Here is a 19,313-nt window from a genome sequence, read left to right as displayed (position 1 = left end):
GCCTCATTTTATCTCCAAATAATACACAACTGAACTGATTCTCTCAATATTTCCCTGAAGGTTGTTTCTTTCCTTGGACAGACTTTCTCTGTCATAAATCCAAACCTTCAGTAACTCTAGATGACAAACATCCAGAGACCTTCCTCACCCTCTTCTCCTTTGTCACTCTCTCTGCTTATTATTATGAGGACAAGCCTGGCCTCCTGGCACTCTCTTTTCTATAATTTATTTCTTGCATTATGCACAAAAGAGGGAAAGTCTGAGAACTGAACCAGCAATTAATAACACTTTTTATTTAGCACATTCACAAAAGAAATGGATCTAAATTATAATTCATTAATCACTTTTCTGTGTTTTACAGTGATAACATATTAAAAAGTCAGCATTAGTAAAGTATTAGCATATGCGGCAATTAATACAAGTGTTACAGAGTATGAATAATTGCAGATATATTTGTGCAGTGACCTGAACAACTCTCCTTAATGTAGGTTGGATGCTCATGGGATATTGAGTGAATGGGAAGATTTGATGAGAGGTCAGAGAAGACATAATAGTGGGAATGTCCTTGATATAAAGAGTTGCAGGTGATAGCAGATCAGCAGCCAGATGGGCTAGCATTCTTCAGACAGGAATGAAGCAGATCTGGTACGAGGGTGGCAGAGAAACAATCCCTTTGGTAACTGCAGTAGTATTGAGGTTCTTTAAATCATCAACAGATTTCAGGTTAAAGTTCTGTAAAATTGTGGTTAGAAATAAAAATAGCTCCATGCGGGCAAGACCTTCTCCCGCACAAATTCGTTTTCCTGAAGATAACAAAGAGAGAAAGTAGTTACTCCTTGTGTTTAACTGTGACTGTGACAAACAGTCATTTGTGACTTGCACAAACAGAATATGCAGTAAATAATTAATGATTGGGTAGATGAATGAACATGTGGATGAATGGATGGATGAAATGATGGATGGATTAATGGATGGTGGGACAAACAAATGTACAAAAAGAGACACATTTGCTATCTGTCTAACATCTAATCTCAATAGGCACCCTTCATTCCACAAATATTCATTGATTATCAGCTCCATAACAGTCATTTCCTTATTTATTCCCACAATAAAACAGCTCTTTTCCCATTTTGAGTTTCCGTCTGTCATTATAGAAATACATGCACATTCTTGTTTCCTGTTCCAAGCCTGATATTCCATGATCTTTCCTTCCACTTTTCACATAATCTGTTCTCAGCTCTAGTCATACACTCTCTTCATCAATCTTGAACACACCATGAAGTTTCAAGTTTCATATGCTGTTGTTCATTTTGGCTAAGATACATCTTTATTAGGCTACATTCAGGACATAGTTTCAATTTCATTTCATCTTCACACTCTTTACAATCCCCTCAAGTAATCAAATCCTATGCTCTCTGGTTTTCCTCAACAGCATACTCATGCTTTCATTAAAGCATGGATTACCAGGAATCATAATTCTGTATTTATTTATCTATTGTGGTAAAATGCAAATTCTTGAAGGAAGGTCTCTGTCTTGTCATGTTGGTATCTACAGTGCCAAATATAAAGCAGACATAAAAGATCAAAGAATAAAGGAAGGAGATTCCATGGCCAGAGACTTAGCACACAAAACACAGGTGTGAAAAGCAAGTATCCAGGATATATGATCATGATTGGAGGAAGACAGGGTGCTCTAGAATCACTGCAAAGTAACCTCTTAGCTTGCCAATGTTTCCTGAACCCCATAATTATTTGGCAAAAGTTCTGACATCCTTGATCTAAAGCAAATGTCCTGCTCTGTCATTCATTATCTCCTTCAAAATGCCCAGCCTTCCCTTAAATTTTATCACCTCCTTTGAAGCACATGAAACATCCTCTGAGTTGCTTACTCCATTTTATGCCTCACTGTGTTATATGAGAGAGCAAGAAGCATGCAGAGTCCCCCTCTAGCCCCTACACAGGGGCCTGTGCTTTCCTCTCTCACAGTCCTGGTCTGACTAAATTACAATGACCTGTTTACTCTTCTTCCCTAACTCAAGAGTGAGCCTCTGTTCTCACTGAAAGTTGTGCCCTTGGAGCTCAGCCTGGGAGGTGACAGACACCATGTAGAAGACACTCAATGCAGTTGTGGACTTAGATACATTTGTCAAGGCAGGCAAGGAAAGATCAGATGAATTTTACCTTCTAGGAGGAGCTCTTGGGTGCCTTAGTGATGTATCTAGTGGCAGAGTTCAATCAACCTAGATGTTAGTTTTCTTAATTGGGAACAACAGAGTTAACTCCTGCAAGCCCCACTATCTGGCCCAATAATGAGGGTGTATTGTGAGGGTAGAGTGCATGGGCGTTAAGAGTGGTGCTCTTGATCATGGACAAATAGCAATTCTACCAGCCCCAGAGGAGGTGCCATGTAAATTCCAACTAATTCCAAAAAGTTCTCTTTCCTTTAAATACAAATGGAAACTAGTTTCTATTACCTGCTGAGAAAGGCATGAAGTAGTCACTTTTCTTAAAGTTGCTGTTCTTATCTAGAAAGTGGCCAGGGTCAAAGATCTTTGGATTAGGAAATTCTTTGTCATCGTGTAGCACGGAAGTCAGTAATGTCATTATGGTTGTGCCCTGGAAGTAACAAAACAGATAATCTGATTTATAAAGAAGTCCAGAAGTGAGAAGTAGTGGACATCATGTAGCCCCATAACATTGATCTATAGATGAGGAAACTCAGGTCCAGCCAGACACAGTAATTTACATGGATGAGCTTAAGGCCAGTGGTGGAAGCTTGCTAAAGAACTTTCTAATCACATTTGAAGTCTTACATCTTGGATACTTGTGTGCAACCTTCTGAATGTGTTCTCCAGATCATCAAGTTTGGATGCCCTTGTCTGGCCTCATTTGCCGCTCTATTTCATCACTTCAAATTTCACATATCTTGTATTTTGATTATGTAGATTATGGTTTAAAATGGAAGTCTCTGTTGACACTTGAAATGCCCAGAGTATCTGTTCATAGAACTTTTGTAAATAAACATGTAATATATTTTAATATAGCAACTAAAACATCTGGATGAATACAGAAACCATATGTAGACAGCATTGTAAAGCTGCAAAGACCAAAATTGGCCTCCAGATTACAAAGAAGACTGTAATTGGCCCCAGTGACGGGAGAACTTCAGAGAGGTAAGCTCATACCTACAGTCGCTTTTTACTGTGTTTATGTCATATTCGATTCTGAATCAGGACAGGAGGTGTTGTCATCATATTAAAATAGATTACATGTTTATTTACAAAAGTTCTACGAACAGATACTTCTGTTCACGATTTTTGGTAGTTTCCCTTACTGCACAACTTTTCTCCAAAGTGTTTGTCTTTTAGAAAGGCCAGAAGGAAGTTACTGGCATTTAAAAAATCTGTGCAAAACTACCAAGGTGCTCTGGGCTCTGCTCTCAGCCATCCCCAGTTTACTAGCGTTATTTAGGGAAGATACAGGAGTCTGATCACTTGGAATGACATGAGCCTTCTGGCAGTTGGGAATTTATGAAAATAACAACTATCTGTTTCATAACAAATGTAGAGTATCATTTGAAACTATATTCATGAAAATTATTTTATAAATGAAGTTAAATAAAAGTCAATTATTTAAAAAAATACTTAAAACATCATTCTTAGTAGTGAAATATTAGTATTCTTATACTCTACGCCCCAGCAGATCAGAAATGAAATAAGGTTGCCCTCTATCACCAATTCTGTTCAATGCTATCCTGGAAATCTTAACCAGTGCAATAATGCAATAAAGATAAATTGAAGACAAAAATCATTGGAAAATAAGATATAAGATACATATTAACCCTGATAGCAAAATAATATACATAGAAATTCCAAGTATATCTACAGATAAATTATCAACAATGATCAGTAAATTTAAGCAAGTTGTTAGATATAAGGTCATCAGAATAGTATAATTGAATACAATTACATATACCAATTACAAAGAAATAAAAAAGCATTAAAAAATTATAACAACAAAATATTAATTATTTAGGAAAAACCTAATAAAAGAGTTGTAAACCACTGCACTGAAAATAAGACATTACTGAGAAAATAGAATAAAGCTCAATAAGTTGGGAGCAAAACCATATTCACGAATTTAAAAATTCAATGCATGAACATGTTAAGTCTTTCCATATCGAACTACACAATGAATGTCACTTTGATAAAAATCTCAGAAGAGTGTTTTGGGAAATTGACACACTGATATTTTCAACAATTATTTGAAAGTGTAACACCTAAGAGTAGCCTATTAAGGAGACCTAGCTTTATAAATCTTTATAGCCCCAAACAAAATAGCAGAAAGTCCATCAAGCTGCCACATGTATGAGTTTTGCACTTCTCTCATCTTGTGTTGTTAGAGGGTTGGAACCAAACTAGCACTTTGGAAATTTCAGAGGCACAGAAATATAGTGTAAGAGAAACAAGCTTACCTTGGGGATGAGGTAGTTTCTGAACTTAATATCAGTGGTCACTGCATGGGGCACACCAGTGGGGACAAGGTCAATGTATCTCTGGATCTCGTGCACCACAGCATCAGTGTAAGGCATATGACTCCTATCCTGCATGCAGGGCCTCCTGTGTCTGCCAATTACATGATCAATCTCTTCCTGGACTTTAGCTGACAAGACACAAGAAAGAACTGATGGAAACGAAAATATATGGAACATTTGTCATAGCAATTCATGGCCACATTAAACATGATATAAAAATCCCAGCAACATTGCAAACATGAGTTACATGTTCAGAAGTACAACCAGCCATATAAAAAGAATTACCATAATATAGATACATACCACTCTCCTACAAACTAGTCATTACAGTGCATAAATACATTTCTATAAATTAGCATATATGACAACTAATACAAATTTAATAAATTATTTTAAAAATAAACAACATAATAAGTCAAGAAATTACAGTGCTTACAAACAGAAAAACAAGAATCAAATATTATATGTATTATCAAAGTAATATATGGGGTATAATGTTAAATTGTAATGGTTTTATAAATATATTTGTGTGTGCGGTGGTGGAGCAGGGGCAGTGATGCAATTCTTCCATTTCCAATTGTGGCCACTTTGGGCATGCTAGCAGTTTCTTCTGAAATTTATATTTGTATTTCTAAATAACCACTATTTCTTTCCATTTTTTACTTAACAATTTTTAGACAATATTTAATGATTTTCTGGTATGAGAGATGAGAATTTTCATCTCCATCTCTATTCCATATATAGACACACGCCCACAAAGTTATATGTGTACACACAGACACATCCACACACAATTCTCCTCCTTCTACTTACCAGAATATATTTAGACCACAATTTCTGGTTATATCACTATTCATTGTTTACATCATTCCAAATATACTCACAGAAGAACACACACACACACATATATACACACACACATATTCTTCCTTGGTTCTTTAGTTAAATCACAATTTTCTAGTCTTCAAGTTAGAGTATTTGCACATGTTTGAAACTCCTAGTAATAATTTCCCAATTATAGGGAAATCTCAGACTATCAATCACATCTCTTTGGTTCTTGAAGTCTCCTCTACATGTATTATTCACCTGGTCCCTTCTGAAGTGGTTGTTTCCTAGGAGCACAGCAGCCTCTCTGATACTCTCATTCTCTTACATGAGGTCTCCTGACTCCTGGCACCCATTATTTCTTCTGACTTAGTTTCAGAGATGAGATGGAGCACAACCCCCAGTATTGCAGAAAGTTAGTATAGAGGGTGAAATTTGGAGCAAGCATGTAGGTCCCAAATACTTTTTTTCTATGAATACACAAGATAATATGCTTGAGAATTCTGATGTTGTTTGAATGCTGATATTTTACATATGACCTGATATAACTCTCTGAAAGATTTTAATTTTCCCTTTACTTCTGGTGCTCTGAAATTCCATGACTTTGTGTCCTGTGATGGACGTTTTAGTTTCATTCACTCTGCTGGACACTTGTAGATAACTTTCTATTAATTTGGCAAATTACAGAGGTCTTTTCTCTAGACTTGTTTCTTCTCTGGAGAGTATCTAGCTGGCTGCTGAATGTCAGGAAGCAAGATGAAGAAAAATGCTGAGTCTTTGAATCTGAGGAATAGATCTTTCCCAAACCTTTTTTTTCTGTCTTCACATCTCAGAGTTTCCTGGCCCTGTAAAGTGTCCCTGAGTACAGGGGTTCTTAGGCTCAGTTTCTCTGGAGAGTGTGCTTCCCTTTCCCAGTGGGAAAAAATCAGGTACCTGGAAAAAGGAGTTATGGAGGAAACTTGGGCAGGAGAGCCTCCCTTTTCAGTCTCATTCCCTACCTTCTTTGGCTCTTGGTGCCTCCAAATACTGAACCTTATGAGAATCACAGTGACACAGATTAGCTTCTCCTCTTGATAAATCTTCCTCTGCTGATACTTACATTACAACTCCATCCTCTATGCTGTGTCAATTGTCAGCCCTCCATTGTCTCTCCATGTTTCAGAAATTTGCCAAAGACTTATTGGCTATTTTCTATTCTCCTCTCTTTTCACTTCAACAGGCTAATTTTAATTTGTAATTTAGTTACTGAAACTTCAGTGGGATCCTGACACGGGAAAAGGTATGTTATCTGCTGCAAAGCAGGAACTATTTAAATGTAAATTCAAAGGAAATGTAGAGTTTACTCTAAAGGTAACTTGTAAATTCTAAAGAAAAGTTGTATGTGAAAGATGCAATTATTAAACCCCCTTCCAAATATCCCTATTTGGCCAAATAGCAGTTTTATGAAACACACTTCTGGAATAATAAAATTCCTTTAGGTATGGCCTCTGCTTAAATAGAAACACCTTTCTTAAGAGCCTAACTTTTAGATTACTTCCCAGACTGGAATTTATCTCACAATGCCTCAGTACAATTCTAGAATTTCCACTTATGCTTCAATAAAGATTGTTTTCATCTCCCCATCACAGCATTAGAGCATGGAATTTTCAAAATGAGAACTGAACCTGCTGTTCAAAGTGGACTTTTCATAATAAAACCAACATTCAATACTAGGCCAATTTATGCTGGCTCTCCCTACCAAAAATTACCTCTGCTGAAATCCAGACACTTCATCAGGGCTTTGTTTATTTTGCTACTGCCATACTGTTTTTACTGATCTCCGTCATCCTCCTCCATTGTACAAAGATGTCCTTTTAAATCATGTCATCAAATTTAGAAAGATTACAGCTGATGACATAGAAATTTAAAGAATGAAGCTTCTTTGAGAGAAACAAGGTGGAGGACACTGGCACCATCTTCTCAGCATTGTTCTGAAATTCACTTTGTTCATCATCTGTGGTCCTACCTGTGACCTCTGGGTGCTTCAGCAAGAGCAGGAGTCCATATCTCAGAGTGGTGCTTGTTGTCTCTGTTCCAGCAACAAATAGATCAGCTACAGTGCCAACCAGGTTTTCAATATTGAATTCCGACTGTTGGTTGTCCTTTTCCTAGAAGTGATTTCATACAATTATCTGACAAATTATGTGCCAGTATATCTAAACACACTAAATTTTTAAAAACATACTATGTTATAAAGTTATCCAAAAGAGATACTGGACAGTACAGTATTAGAAAAAGCAACTGTATGGTATGGCAGAAACTGCAGATCAGTTGACTCAAACTTTATTTCCTGACAGACATACAAGTTCCATTCATGAAATCATTTGCTGCTTAGGTTAGTCACACAGAATATTTCTTTCCCCAGAAATAAAAGCAGAAGTATACTGCCCTGTCTTAGTTCAATTTGTGTTATAAAACAGAATACTATAGACTTGGTAATTTATAAAGAAAAGAAATTTATTTCTGATGATTCTGAAGGGAAGTCCAAGAGCATGGCACTGGCTTCTGGCAATGGCCTTCATGCTATTTCATTGCATGGCAAAAAGTAGAAGGGCGAGAAAGGGTAAGAGTGAGAGCAATTGGGGGGCACACTCACATTTATAACAAGCTATCAAGAACTACTCCACTCTTGCAATAACAACATGAGTATATTTATGAGGGCAGAACACTGATGACCTAGTCATGTTTTGTTAGGTTGCACCCACCAACACTGTTGCATTGGGCATTCACTTTTAGCACATGAACTGTAGAGGACACATTCAAACCAGAACATGAATCTTCTTTTCTTTTCTCCTCATTACTCAAAACACAAATGTGAAGGGGGAGGTAGGATTGACATCATCTTGGGACATGAGCATTTGATCATAGTAATGAAGACTTCTATACTAAATATGGTTAAAAAAAAAAAAGAAGGCACTTGACTCTCTCATGCTTCAGGGCTACCATATTATTTCTAGTCTAGCCCACTATAAGACTTCTTGTATTTGAGATATATAAGCCAACTATTTGATTAAGCCCTTGATATCGTTTGGATAATAAATATTTATCTCTCCCAAATCTTTTGTTGAAACTTAATTCCCACTGTTGTAGGTGGGATCTGGTGAGAGGCGATTGGGTCATGGGGGCAGATTTCTCATCAGCATTATTTCCCTTGATGCTATCCTGATAATGAGTGAGTTCACACAAGATCTGGTTGTTTAAAACTGTTTCTCCAACTTGCATCTCCTCTTGCCATGTGACATGCCTGTTCCTGCTTTGCCTTCTGCTATGAGCATATACTCCCTGAGGACTCTCCAAAAGCTGAGCAGATGCCAGCATCATGCTTGTACAGCCTGCAGAACTGTGAGCCAATTGGGCCTTATTTTCTTATAAATTATCTGGCCTCAGATATTTCTTTATAGCAATGCAAGAACAGCCTAACACATTCATTTTTATGATTTTTTTATTATTTGTAAGTGAACACAATTTTAGTTTATAAATATAGGTAAATTAGGGCTATATCATGAAAAGTGTTATACTCTTGAAACAAGAGTTTGCAATTTTCTTCTGTCAAAAATTTACAAAGACTCAGTATCACCTACATATTCATTACAAAGCTGAAATGTGTAAAACAAATATGTCAACAAAACCAAGAATGAAATATAGTGAAAGAGAATGAGTTCACAAAGACAAGACAGGTCTAACAAAATTGTAATCCAGATAGGCAACAGGCAGCTTATTCTTAGGAATAAGTTCAGGAATAAATAGGAAAATACAAAGTGAAGAGAAATGGCAATTATTAATACAAAAACTTGAGGCATTAACTGCCCATATTGGATAAAGAAGAGTAGGGGTAATGCAAATGCCAAGGCTAAGGGACTAATCGAATAAAGTTCTCATAAATTGAAAGTGTGAATACACCTACAATAAGTATTTGAATTAGTAATCAAGAACTCCACCCCCCTCAAAAAAAGTTCCAGCTCAAGATTACTTCACTAGTGAATTCTACCAAAATAGTTAAAAACAGCTCAGATCCAAGGAAAAGGAAAGGGACCTTGTGTGAACAAGGTAATATCCTCCAGAAGTCTCAAAACCACAGCCTACTACAGTACTTGTGCTCATGAAGGCAAGGAAGGTCACCTTGACTTCAGATCCCAGCGGTGTGCCAAATTGGGTAGGGAGGCTGAGAACACTCCTACCTGCCCTTTCCATGGATTACTAAGTCTCTCAGTGTTTCACCTCTGCCAGCTTCTTTTTACTTTGTTTGTGTGTGTGTGTGTGCATGTTTGTGTGCGTGTTTGTGAGTTGTAGATTCTTCTTATGAATTTGACCAATAAGCTCCATTGCTCTCTCTTTAACAGTCCATTTGGCCTATGATTATTCACCTGTAATACTGGCTCTTCCTTCTGAGGATAATTGATCATTGACATGTTTGTCAGCCAACTGGAAATCTCTGATGCCTCAGGCTGTGGAAAGGTCTGAGAGATGTACAGTGCTTGGGTTCCACTCTTTGCTACAAAGGAGGGCAATGTTGAATGGGGCTTAACTGGGCCTAACTGTCCTCTGGTCTCCCAGCAGCAAGTACAAGCATCACCTCTGATGGTGGTGGCAAGAGAGTGACATAGACTTTGTAAGATTTATTTGGTTTTAAATAGGCTTAGTGTGGTAATTTTCTCAAATGCCAGCTGTACTAGCAATGTACTGGGTTTGTGAACACACTCAAGACCTTCCGATTAGCTGGGGTGATGTGGGTATGGTGTTAGCTGAGATAAAAGTTTTCTCCTTCCCAAACGCTGTGTTATTTTGCCAGCAGATGTTGAATTAGGCTGTGCCTATTGGCTTCCAGCTAGGAGGTGGTTCTTGCAGGAGAGAGCCACCTATGCTGGTAGCTGTGGGATTTGTGCTTGGCTGATATTACCCAGGGGAACATGTAGAAGAATGAAATATGATTCCTATATCTCACCATATACAAAAATTAACTCAAGATGGACTAAAGACTTAAATATGAGATTTGAAATCATAAAAGTTCTAGAAAAAAAACCTAGAAAAAACTCTTCTGAGCATTGGTGTAGGCTAAGGATTTATGACTCAGTGTTTAAAAGCAATTTCAACAAAAACAGTTGACAATGGGACCTAATTAAACTAAAGAGCTTCTGCACAGTAAAAGAAATGACAAGCAGAGTAAACATACAACCTACAAAATGGGAGAAAATATTTGCAAAATATACCTTCAACAAAGGACTATTTTCCAGAGTCTACAAGAAACTCAAAACAGCAAGAAAAAAATCCAAATAATCCTATTAAAAAGTGGGCAAACAACATGAACAGAAATTTCTCAAAAGAAGATATACAAATGGGAGAGTGGAGCAAAATGACAGAATAGAATGCTTCACTGATTATTCCCCATGCAAGGACATCAGTTTAACAGCTATCTACACAAAATTTACCTTCATAAGAACCAAAATCAGATGAGCATGCACAGTACCTTGATTTAAATATATATCACTGAAAGAGGAACTGAAGAGATAGAAAAAAATACTATTGAATTACTGACATCCTCTCTTCCCCTGGCAGCAGTGGCATGGTTCAGAGAGTATTTCTGAGTGCTGAGGGAGGGAGAGCACAGCAATTATAGAGCATAAAATTAGTGCAGTTCTGTTATGGCAGAAAGGAAAACAGGCCCAAATTCAGCTGATGCCCACTCACAGAGGGAGCATTTAAACCAGCCCTGGCCAGAGATGAATCTCTGATACCAGTGGTTGGAATCGAGTTTCTACAAGCCTCATCACTGTGGACTATAGGGCTCTGAGACTGTAAATAAACCTGAAAGGCAGTCTTGGCTACAAGGACTGTAACTTTTATGTGAGTCCTAGTGCTGAACTGGGCCCAGAGACAGTAGACTGGGGTGGGAGGTGCAACCTACTGAGACAGCAGCTGGGGATGGGTAAGGGAGTGCTGACATCCCCCCTCTCCTAATCCCAAGCTGCACAGTTTTCACTTCCAAAAGAAACTCCTTTCTTCTGCTTGAGGAGTGGGGGGCTTGAATAGCAAGCAGCAATACCCAGGTACTATGTTGAGGGCTTTGGGTAAGACTCTGAGACTTACTGGCTTCAGGTAAGACTCAACACATTCCCAGTTAGCTCGCTATCAGGAAAGACTCCTTCTACTTGAGAAATCAGAGTAAAATGTAAAGTCAACTTTGTCTTGCAACTAGGTACTAGCTTGATCACAGGAGGGTAGAGCACCAAGTGCACTCCTGGACTTTCCAAAACCAGGACTTGGCTCTTGTACAGAGTCTGTATTCTGCATGGGCCTGTGGTAGCACTGCTCAAGGGGTGAGACTCCACTGCCTTTGGAAAAGAAAGGGAAGAGTGAGAAGGACTGAATTTTGTGGTTTGAGTGCCAGCTCAGCTGCAGTACAACAGAACACCAAATAGACTTCTAAGGTTTTTGACTCTAGTCCTTGGCTTCTGGGTGGTACCTCTGGACATGCCTGGGTACTGGAGGAACTTGCTGCACTGAAGGGAAGGACACGGGCCTGGCTGGATTCACCACCAACTGATTGTAGGACCCCAGATCCTTGGAAACGTAGGCAGTAGCCAGGGAATGGTTGCAGCAGGCTTTGGGCAAGACCCAGTGCTCTGCTGATTTTAAGCCTCACCCAGTGCAGTCACAGTGGTGGTGGATACATGAGTGCTTATGTCATTCCATCCCCAGTTTCAATTGGCTCAGAACAGAGAGAGAGACTTTGTTTATTTGGGAGAAATTAAGGGAAGGGAGCAAGAGTTTCTGTCTGGTAATCCAGAGAATTCTCTTGGATCTTGTCCAAGACCATCAAGGCAGTACCTCTACAAGTCTTCAAGAACCACTGCATTATTGGGCTTGGAGTACCCCTAAAGCAGATATAGTTTAGATCACAACACTTAATTTATTTCCCATTTATTTAAAAAAGTGCAGTTCACTGCCAGTGCAGTATTCTAGGGGCAAATCGAAAATAGGTTAAGTCCTTTTTAATATCTGGAAAGCCTAACAAGAAGGATGTGTACAAAAAAAAATCCCAGACTACAAAGACGACAAAAATACCTAACTCTAGAATGCCCAGCCCCAGATGAATATCTACAAGGATAAAGAAAATCCAGGAAAACATGACCTCACCACATGAACTAAATAAGGCACCAGGGACCAATCCTGGAGAAACAGAGATATGTGGTCTTTCAGCCAGAGAATATAAGATAGTTGTTTTGAGGGAACCTAAAGATATTCAAAATAACACAGAGAAGAAATTCACAATTCTATCAGATAAATTTAACAAAGAGACTGAAATAATTTACAAGAGTCAAGCAGAGATTGTGGAGCTGAAACATGCAACTGGCATACTGAAGAATGCATTGGAGTCTTTAGTAGAATAATAGAATAGTAGAATTGATCCACAGAAGAAAGAATTAGTGAGCTTTAACACAAGCTATTTGAAAATACTGTTAGAAGAGACAAAAGAAAAAAGAATAAAAAACAATGAAGCACACCTACAGGATCTAGAAAATAGTCTCAAAATGCAAATCTAAGAGTTATTGGCCTTAAAGAGGAGGTAGAGAAAGAGAAGGGAGTAGAAAATTTATTTAAGGGAAAATAACAGAGAACTTTCCAAAACTAGAGGAAGGTATCACTATCTAAGTACAAGAAGCTGATAGAACTCCAAGCAGATTAAACCCAATGAAGACTACTTCCAGGCATTTAATAATAAAACTCCCAAAGATGTCCTGAATTGTATTGCCCAGATTTTCTGCTAGGGTTTTTATGGTTTTGGACCTTACATTTAAGTCATTAATCCAGCTTGAGTCAATTTTGTATAAGTTCAAATACATGAAAATTAAACAATATGCTCCTGAGTGAACAGTGGGACAATGAAGAAATTAAGAAGAAAATTGAAAAATTTCTTGAAACAAATGATGAGAAAACACAGCATATCAAAACCTATGGAATTCAGTAAAAGTGGTACTAAGAATAAAGTTAATAGCTGTGTCAACTATCAAAATAGAAGAAAGACGTCAAATAAACAACCTAACAATGTACCTTAAAAAACTACGAAAGCTGTAGCAAACCAAACCCAAAATTAGTAGGAGAAAAGAAATAATAAAGCTCAGAGCAGAAATAAATTGAAATGAAAGCAATACAAAATATTAACAAAGCAAAAAGTTGTTCTTTAGAAGCATTAAAGAAAGCTGGCAAACCTTTAGCCAGACTAAGGAAAAATGTGACATGATCCAAATAATTCAGAGATGAAAAAGAAGACATTACAACTGATATCACAGGTATTCAAAGGATCGTTGGTGGCTACCATGAACAACTATATACCAATAAATTGGAAAACTTAGAAGTAATGAACAAATTCCTAGATACATACAACCTACTGAAATTTAACCATGAAGAAATCCAAAACCTGAACAAAATTATAACAAATAATCAGATTGAACTCAAGAGAAAGCATCCTAGTAGAGAAAAGCTCAAGACCCAATGACTTCAGTGATGAACTCTGGCAAATATTTAAAGAACTAATACCAATCCTAATCAAACTATTCCACAAAATAGTGAAGGAGGGAATACTTCCAAATTAATTCTATAAGGCCAGTATTACTCTGATAACAAAACCAAAGACACATTAAAAAAAAAGTTACAGGCCAATGTCTCTGAGGAATATTCATGCAAAAATCCTCAAGAAAATAGCTGCAAACCAAATTAATGAACATTAAAGAGCTCATTCATCACAACCAAGTGGGATTTATCCCTGTATGCAAGGGTGCTTTAACATATGCCAATTAATCGATGTGGTACATCATATCAACAGAATAAAGAATGAAAGCATATGGTCTTCAACTGATACTGAAAAATTATTCAGTAAAATTCAACATCCCTTCAAGGTAAAAGCCCTAAAAAAACCAGGGTACAGAAGGAACATACCTCACCATAATAAAAGCTATCTACAAAAGACCCACAGCTAGTAACATACTAAATAGGGAAAAACTGAAAGCCTTTCCTATACTAAATAGGGAAAAACTGAAAGCCTTTCCTCTAAGGTCTGGAAAACAACAAGGATGCTTACTTTCACCACTGTTATTCAACATTGTACTGGAATACCTAGCTAGAGCAATCAGAGAAAGATATAAAGGGGATCCCAATTAGAATGGAAGAAGTCAAATTATACTCATTTGCAGATAACATAATCTTGTATTTAAAAAAAAACCTAAAGACTCCACTAAAAAACTATGAGAAATAATAAACAAATTCCGCAAAGTTGCAAGATACAAAATAACATACAAAAATCGGTAGTATTTCTATATTCCTACAGTGAACAATTTATTTTTTTTATTTATTTTTTTTTTTTTTTAGTGCTTAATTTTTTTTTATTATACTTTAGGTTTTAGGGTACATGTGCACAATGTCCAGGTTTGTTACATATGTATCCATGTGCCATGTTGGTGTGCTGCACCCATTAACTCATCATTTAGCATTAGGTGTATCTCCCAATGCTATCCCATCCCCCTCCCCCCACCCCACAACAGTCCCCAGAGTGTGATGGTCCCCTTCCTGTGTCCATGAGTTCTCATTGTTCAATTACCACCTATGAGTGAGAACATGCAGTGTTTGGTTTTTTGTCCTTGCGATAGTTTACTGAGAAATGTTTTCCAGTTTCATCCATGTCCCTACAAAGGACATGAACTTATCATTTTTTATGGCTGCATAGTATTCCATGGTGTATATGTGCCACATTTTCTTAATCCAGTCTATCACTGTTGGACATTTGGGTTGGTTCCAAGTCTTTGCTATTGTGAATAGTGCCGCAATAAACATACGTGTGCATGTGTCTTTATAGCAGCATGATTTATAGTCCTTTGGGTATATACCCAGTAATGGGATGCCTGGGTCCAATGGTATTTCTAGTTCTAGATCCCTGAGGAATCGCCACACTGACTTCCACAATGGTTGAACTAGTTTACAGTCCCACCAACAGTGTAAAAGTGTTCCTATTTCTCCACATCCTCTCCAGCACCTGTTGTTTCCTGACTTTTTAATGATGGCCATTCTAACTGGTGTGAAATGGTATCTCATTGTGGTTTTGATTTGCATTTCTCTGATGGGCAGTGATGGTGAGCATTTTTTCATGTGTTTTTTGGCTGCATAAATGTCTTCTTGTGAGAAGTGTCTGTTCATGTCCATCGCCCACTTTTTGATGGGGTTGTTTGTTTTTTTCTTGTAAATTTGTTTGAGTTCATTGTAGATTCTGGATATTAGCCCTTTGTCACATGAGTAGGTTGCAAAAATTTTCTCCCATTCTGTAGGTTGCCTGTTCACTCTGATGGTAGTTTCTTTTGCTGTGCAGAAATTCTTTAGTTTAATTAGATCCCATTTGTCAATTTTGGCTTTTGTTGCCATTGCTTTTGGTGTTTTAGACATGAAGTCCTTGCCCATGCCTATGTCCTGAATGGTATTGCCTAGGTTTTCTTGTAGGATTTTATGGTTTTAGGTCTAACCTGTAAGTCTTCAATCCATCTTGAATTAATTTTTGTATAAGGTGTAAGGAACGGATCCAGTTTCAGCTTTCTACATATGGCTAGCCAGTTTTCCCAGGACCATTTATTAAATAGGGAATCCTTTCCCCATTGCTTGTTTTTGTCAGTTTTGTCAAAGATCAGATAGTTGTAGATATGCGGTGTTATTTCTGAGGGCTGTGTTCTGTTCCATTGATCCATATCTCTGTTTTGGTACCAGTACCATGCTGTTTTGGTTACTGTAGCCTTGTAATATAGTTTGAAGTCAGGTAGTGTGATGCCTCCAGCTTTGTTCTTTTGGCTTAGGATTGACTTGGCAATGCGGACTCTTTTTTGGTTCCATATGAACTTCAAAGTAGTTTTTTCCAATTCTGTGAAGAAAGTCATTGGTAGCTTGATGGGGATGGCATTGAATCTATAAATTACCTTGGGCAGTATGGCCATTTTCATGATATTGATTCTTCCAACCCAAGAGCATGGAATGTTCTTTCATTTGTTTGTATCCTCTTTTATTTCATTGAGCAGTGGTTTGTAGTTCTCCTTGAAGAGGTCCTTCATGTCCCTTGTAAGTTGGATTCCTAGGCATTTTATTCTCTTTGAAGCAATTGTGAATGGGAGTTCACTCATGATTTGGCTCTCTGTTATTCGTGTATAAGAATGCTTGTGATTTTTGTACATTGATTTTGTATCCTGAGACTTTGCTGAAGTTGCTTATCAGCTTAAGGAGATTTTGGGCTGAGACAGTGGAGTTTTCTAGATATACAATCATGTCATCTGCTAACAGGGACAATTTGACTTCCTCTTTTCCTAATTGAATACCCTTTATTTCCTTCTCCTGCCTAATTGCCCTGGCCAGAACTTCCAACACTATGTTGAATAGGAGTGGTGAGAGAGGGCATCCCTGTCTTGTGCCAGTTTTCAAAGGGAATGCTTCTAGTTTTTGCCCATTCAGTATGATATTGGCTGTGGGTTTGTCATAGATAGCTCTTATTATTTTGAGATACATCCCATCAATACCTAATTTATTGAGAGTTTTTAGCATGAAGGGTTGTGGAATTTTGTCAAAGGCCTTTTCTGCATCTGTTGAGATAATCATGTGGTTTTTGTCTTTGGTTCTGTTTATATGCTGGATTACATTTATTGATTTGTGTATGTTGAACCAGCCTTGCATCCCAGGGATGAAGCCCACTTGATCATGGTGGATAAGCTTTTTGATGTGCTGCTGGATTCGGTTTGCCAGTATTTTATTGAGGATGTTTGCATCAATGTTCATCAAGGATATTGGTCTAAAATTCTCTTTTTTGGTTATGTCTCTGCCCAGCTTTGGTATCAGGATGATGCTGGCCTCATCAAATGTGTTAGGGAGGATTCCCTCTTTTTCTGTTGATTGGAATAGTTTCAGAAGGAATGGTACCAGTTCCTCCTTGTACCTCTAGTAGAATTCAGCTGTGAATCCATCAGGTCCTGCACTCTTTTTGGTTGGTAAGCTATTGATTATTGCCACAATTTCAGAACCTGTTATTGGTCTATTCAGAGATTCAACTTCTTCCTGGTTTAGTCTTGGGAGGGTGTATTTGTCGAGGAGTTTATCCATTTCTTCTAGATTTTCTAGTTTATTTGCACAGAGGTGTTTGTAGTATTCTCTGATGGTAGATTGTATTTCTGTAGGATCGGTGGTGATATCCCCTTTTTCGTTTTTTATTGCATCTATTTGATTCTTCTCTCTTTTCTTCTTTATTAGTCTTGCTAGCGGTCCATCAATTTTGTTGATCTTTTCAAAAAACCAGCTCCTGGAAACATTAATTTTTTGAAGGGTTTTTTGTGTCTCTATTTCCTTCAGTTCTTCTCTGATTTTAGTTATTTCTTACCTTCTGCTAGCTTTTGAATGTGTTTGCTCTCGCTTTTCTAGTTCTTTTAATTGTGATGTTAGGGTGCCAATTTTGGATCTTTCCTGCTTTCTCTTGTGGGCATTTAGTGCTATAAATTTCCCTCTACACGCTGCTTTGAATGTGTCCCAGAGATTCTGGTATGTTGTGATATACTCAACTGGTTTTTAATGAGGTTGTCAAGACAATTCAATAGGAAAAAATATGCTTTTTCAATAAATAGTTCAATTAAAACAGGATTCGCTCTCACAGGTTACCTGATAAACATCAATGTCCAACTCCTTTGTGCAAATTCATTTTAGGTTACACTAAATTAAACCTCTCTTCCATCCACCAACTCTTTCCCACCACTCACCTCTCCACAAACTACTCGGTCCATCTGAAACCTTTCTTCTGTTCCACACTGCAAATATTTTAAGGGCTATGTCAATGTGCAGGGCATACAGGAAGCCCATTTATGATAAGCCATTCTTTTCCATTGTCACATAATCTATGTGCAATATTGATATCCATCTTCAGTTTATGGTAGGATATTTTATATTTTCTACTTATTTATAATTGCTTCCATTTGACTGCAGTGTCTATATTATTCTACTCATATAGATTATTTTTATTTCAAGAAGAGGGTCTATGGATTCTAGCCATTGGACAATTTTGTATTTTCCATGATGTTTAGTGCAGGCCCATAAATACAATAAGTAATTAAGATGCTTGTCAAGCATTACTGCCCTGATCATTTAAACATCCTTAGCAAATTACAGAAGGATTCAATGAATCACAAAATGGACAAGAAATCAAAATACTGATCTCTTGCTAATATCTTACCTGCTCCATTTTGATCAGGAAGCAATCGATAAAGTCCCGAGGATTGTTAACATCCAGTGATGCTTGGTGTTCTTTTACTTTCTCCATAATGTAACTTTTTGTAAGACCAACATTTTTAAGCAATTTGTTGTGAGTTCCTGGGAAACAATCAATGAGTAGAGGGAAATTATTACAGACCTAAAAGAGAAAAGAATATTAAATATAAGCATGTCATAAGATATATGTATCTTACACCAGGCCCTGATTGAAATTATAGCTATTAATATGAATAAGATATCATGTCCATTTTGATGGGGAAATTTATATATATATATATATATATATATATATATATATATATATAATTACACTTTAAGTTCTAGGGTATATGTGCACAATGTGCAGGTTTGTTACATATGTATACATGCACCAGGTTGGTGTGCTGCACCCATTAACTCATCATTTACATTAGGTATATCTCCTAATGCTATCCCTCCCCCCTCCCCCCACCCCACAACAGGACCCAGTGTGTGATGTTCCCCTTCCTGTGTCCAAGTGTTCTCATTGTTCAATTCCCACCTATGAATGAGAACATGCAGTGTTTGGTTTTTTGTCCTTGCAATAGTTTGCTGAGAATGATGGTTTCCAGCTTCATCCATGTCCCTACAAAGGACATGAACTCATCCTTTTTTATGGCTGCAT

At 37.4% G+C, this 19,313-nt stretch overlaps 1 protein-coding gene across 3 annotated transcripts in view; it reads right to left on the bottom strand.

The window, feature by feature from the left end:
• Window positions 1-434: 434 nt before the first annotated feature.
• Window positions 435-19,313, bottom strand: part of LOC129462752 (cytochrome P450 2C8) — a 30,223-nt gene continuing 11,344 nt past the window's right edge. For 2 of the 3 annotated variants that reach the window (XM_055243052.2, XM_055243033.2), the window contains 5 exons: window positions 18,633-18,809; window positions 7,365-7,506; window positions 4,475-4,662; window positions 2,475-2,616; window positions 435-803 (listed from right to left, as the gene is read on the bottom strand). In XM_055243052.2, coding sequence (XP_055099027.1) covers window positions 622-803; window positions 2,475-2,616; window positions 4,475-4,662; window positions 7,365-7,506; window positions 18,633-18,809 — 831 coding nt within the window. In that variant the 3' untranslated portion in view covers window positions 435-621. The remainder of the gene's footprint in view (window positions 804-2,474; window positions 2,617-4,474; window positions 4,663-7,364; window positions 7,507-18,632; window positions 18,810-19,313) is intronic. The other variant, XM_055243042.2, reaches the window with a different exon arrangement.

This window comes from Symphalangus syndactylus, chromosome 2 (assembly GCF_028878055.3).
Source record: "Symphalangus syndactylus isolate Jambi chromosome 2, NHGRI_mSymSyn1-v2.1_pri, whole genome shotgun sequence".
NCBI classification, from domain to species: Eukaryota; Metazoa; Chordata; class Mammalia; order Primates; family Hylobatidae; genus Symphalangus; species Symphalangus syndactylus.
This window is presented reverse-complemented; position numbering and strand designations above follow the sequence as displayed.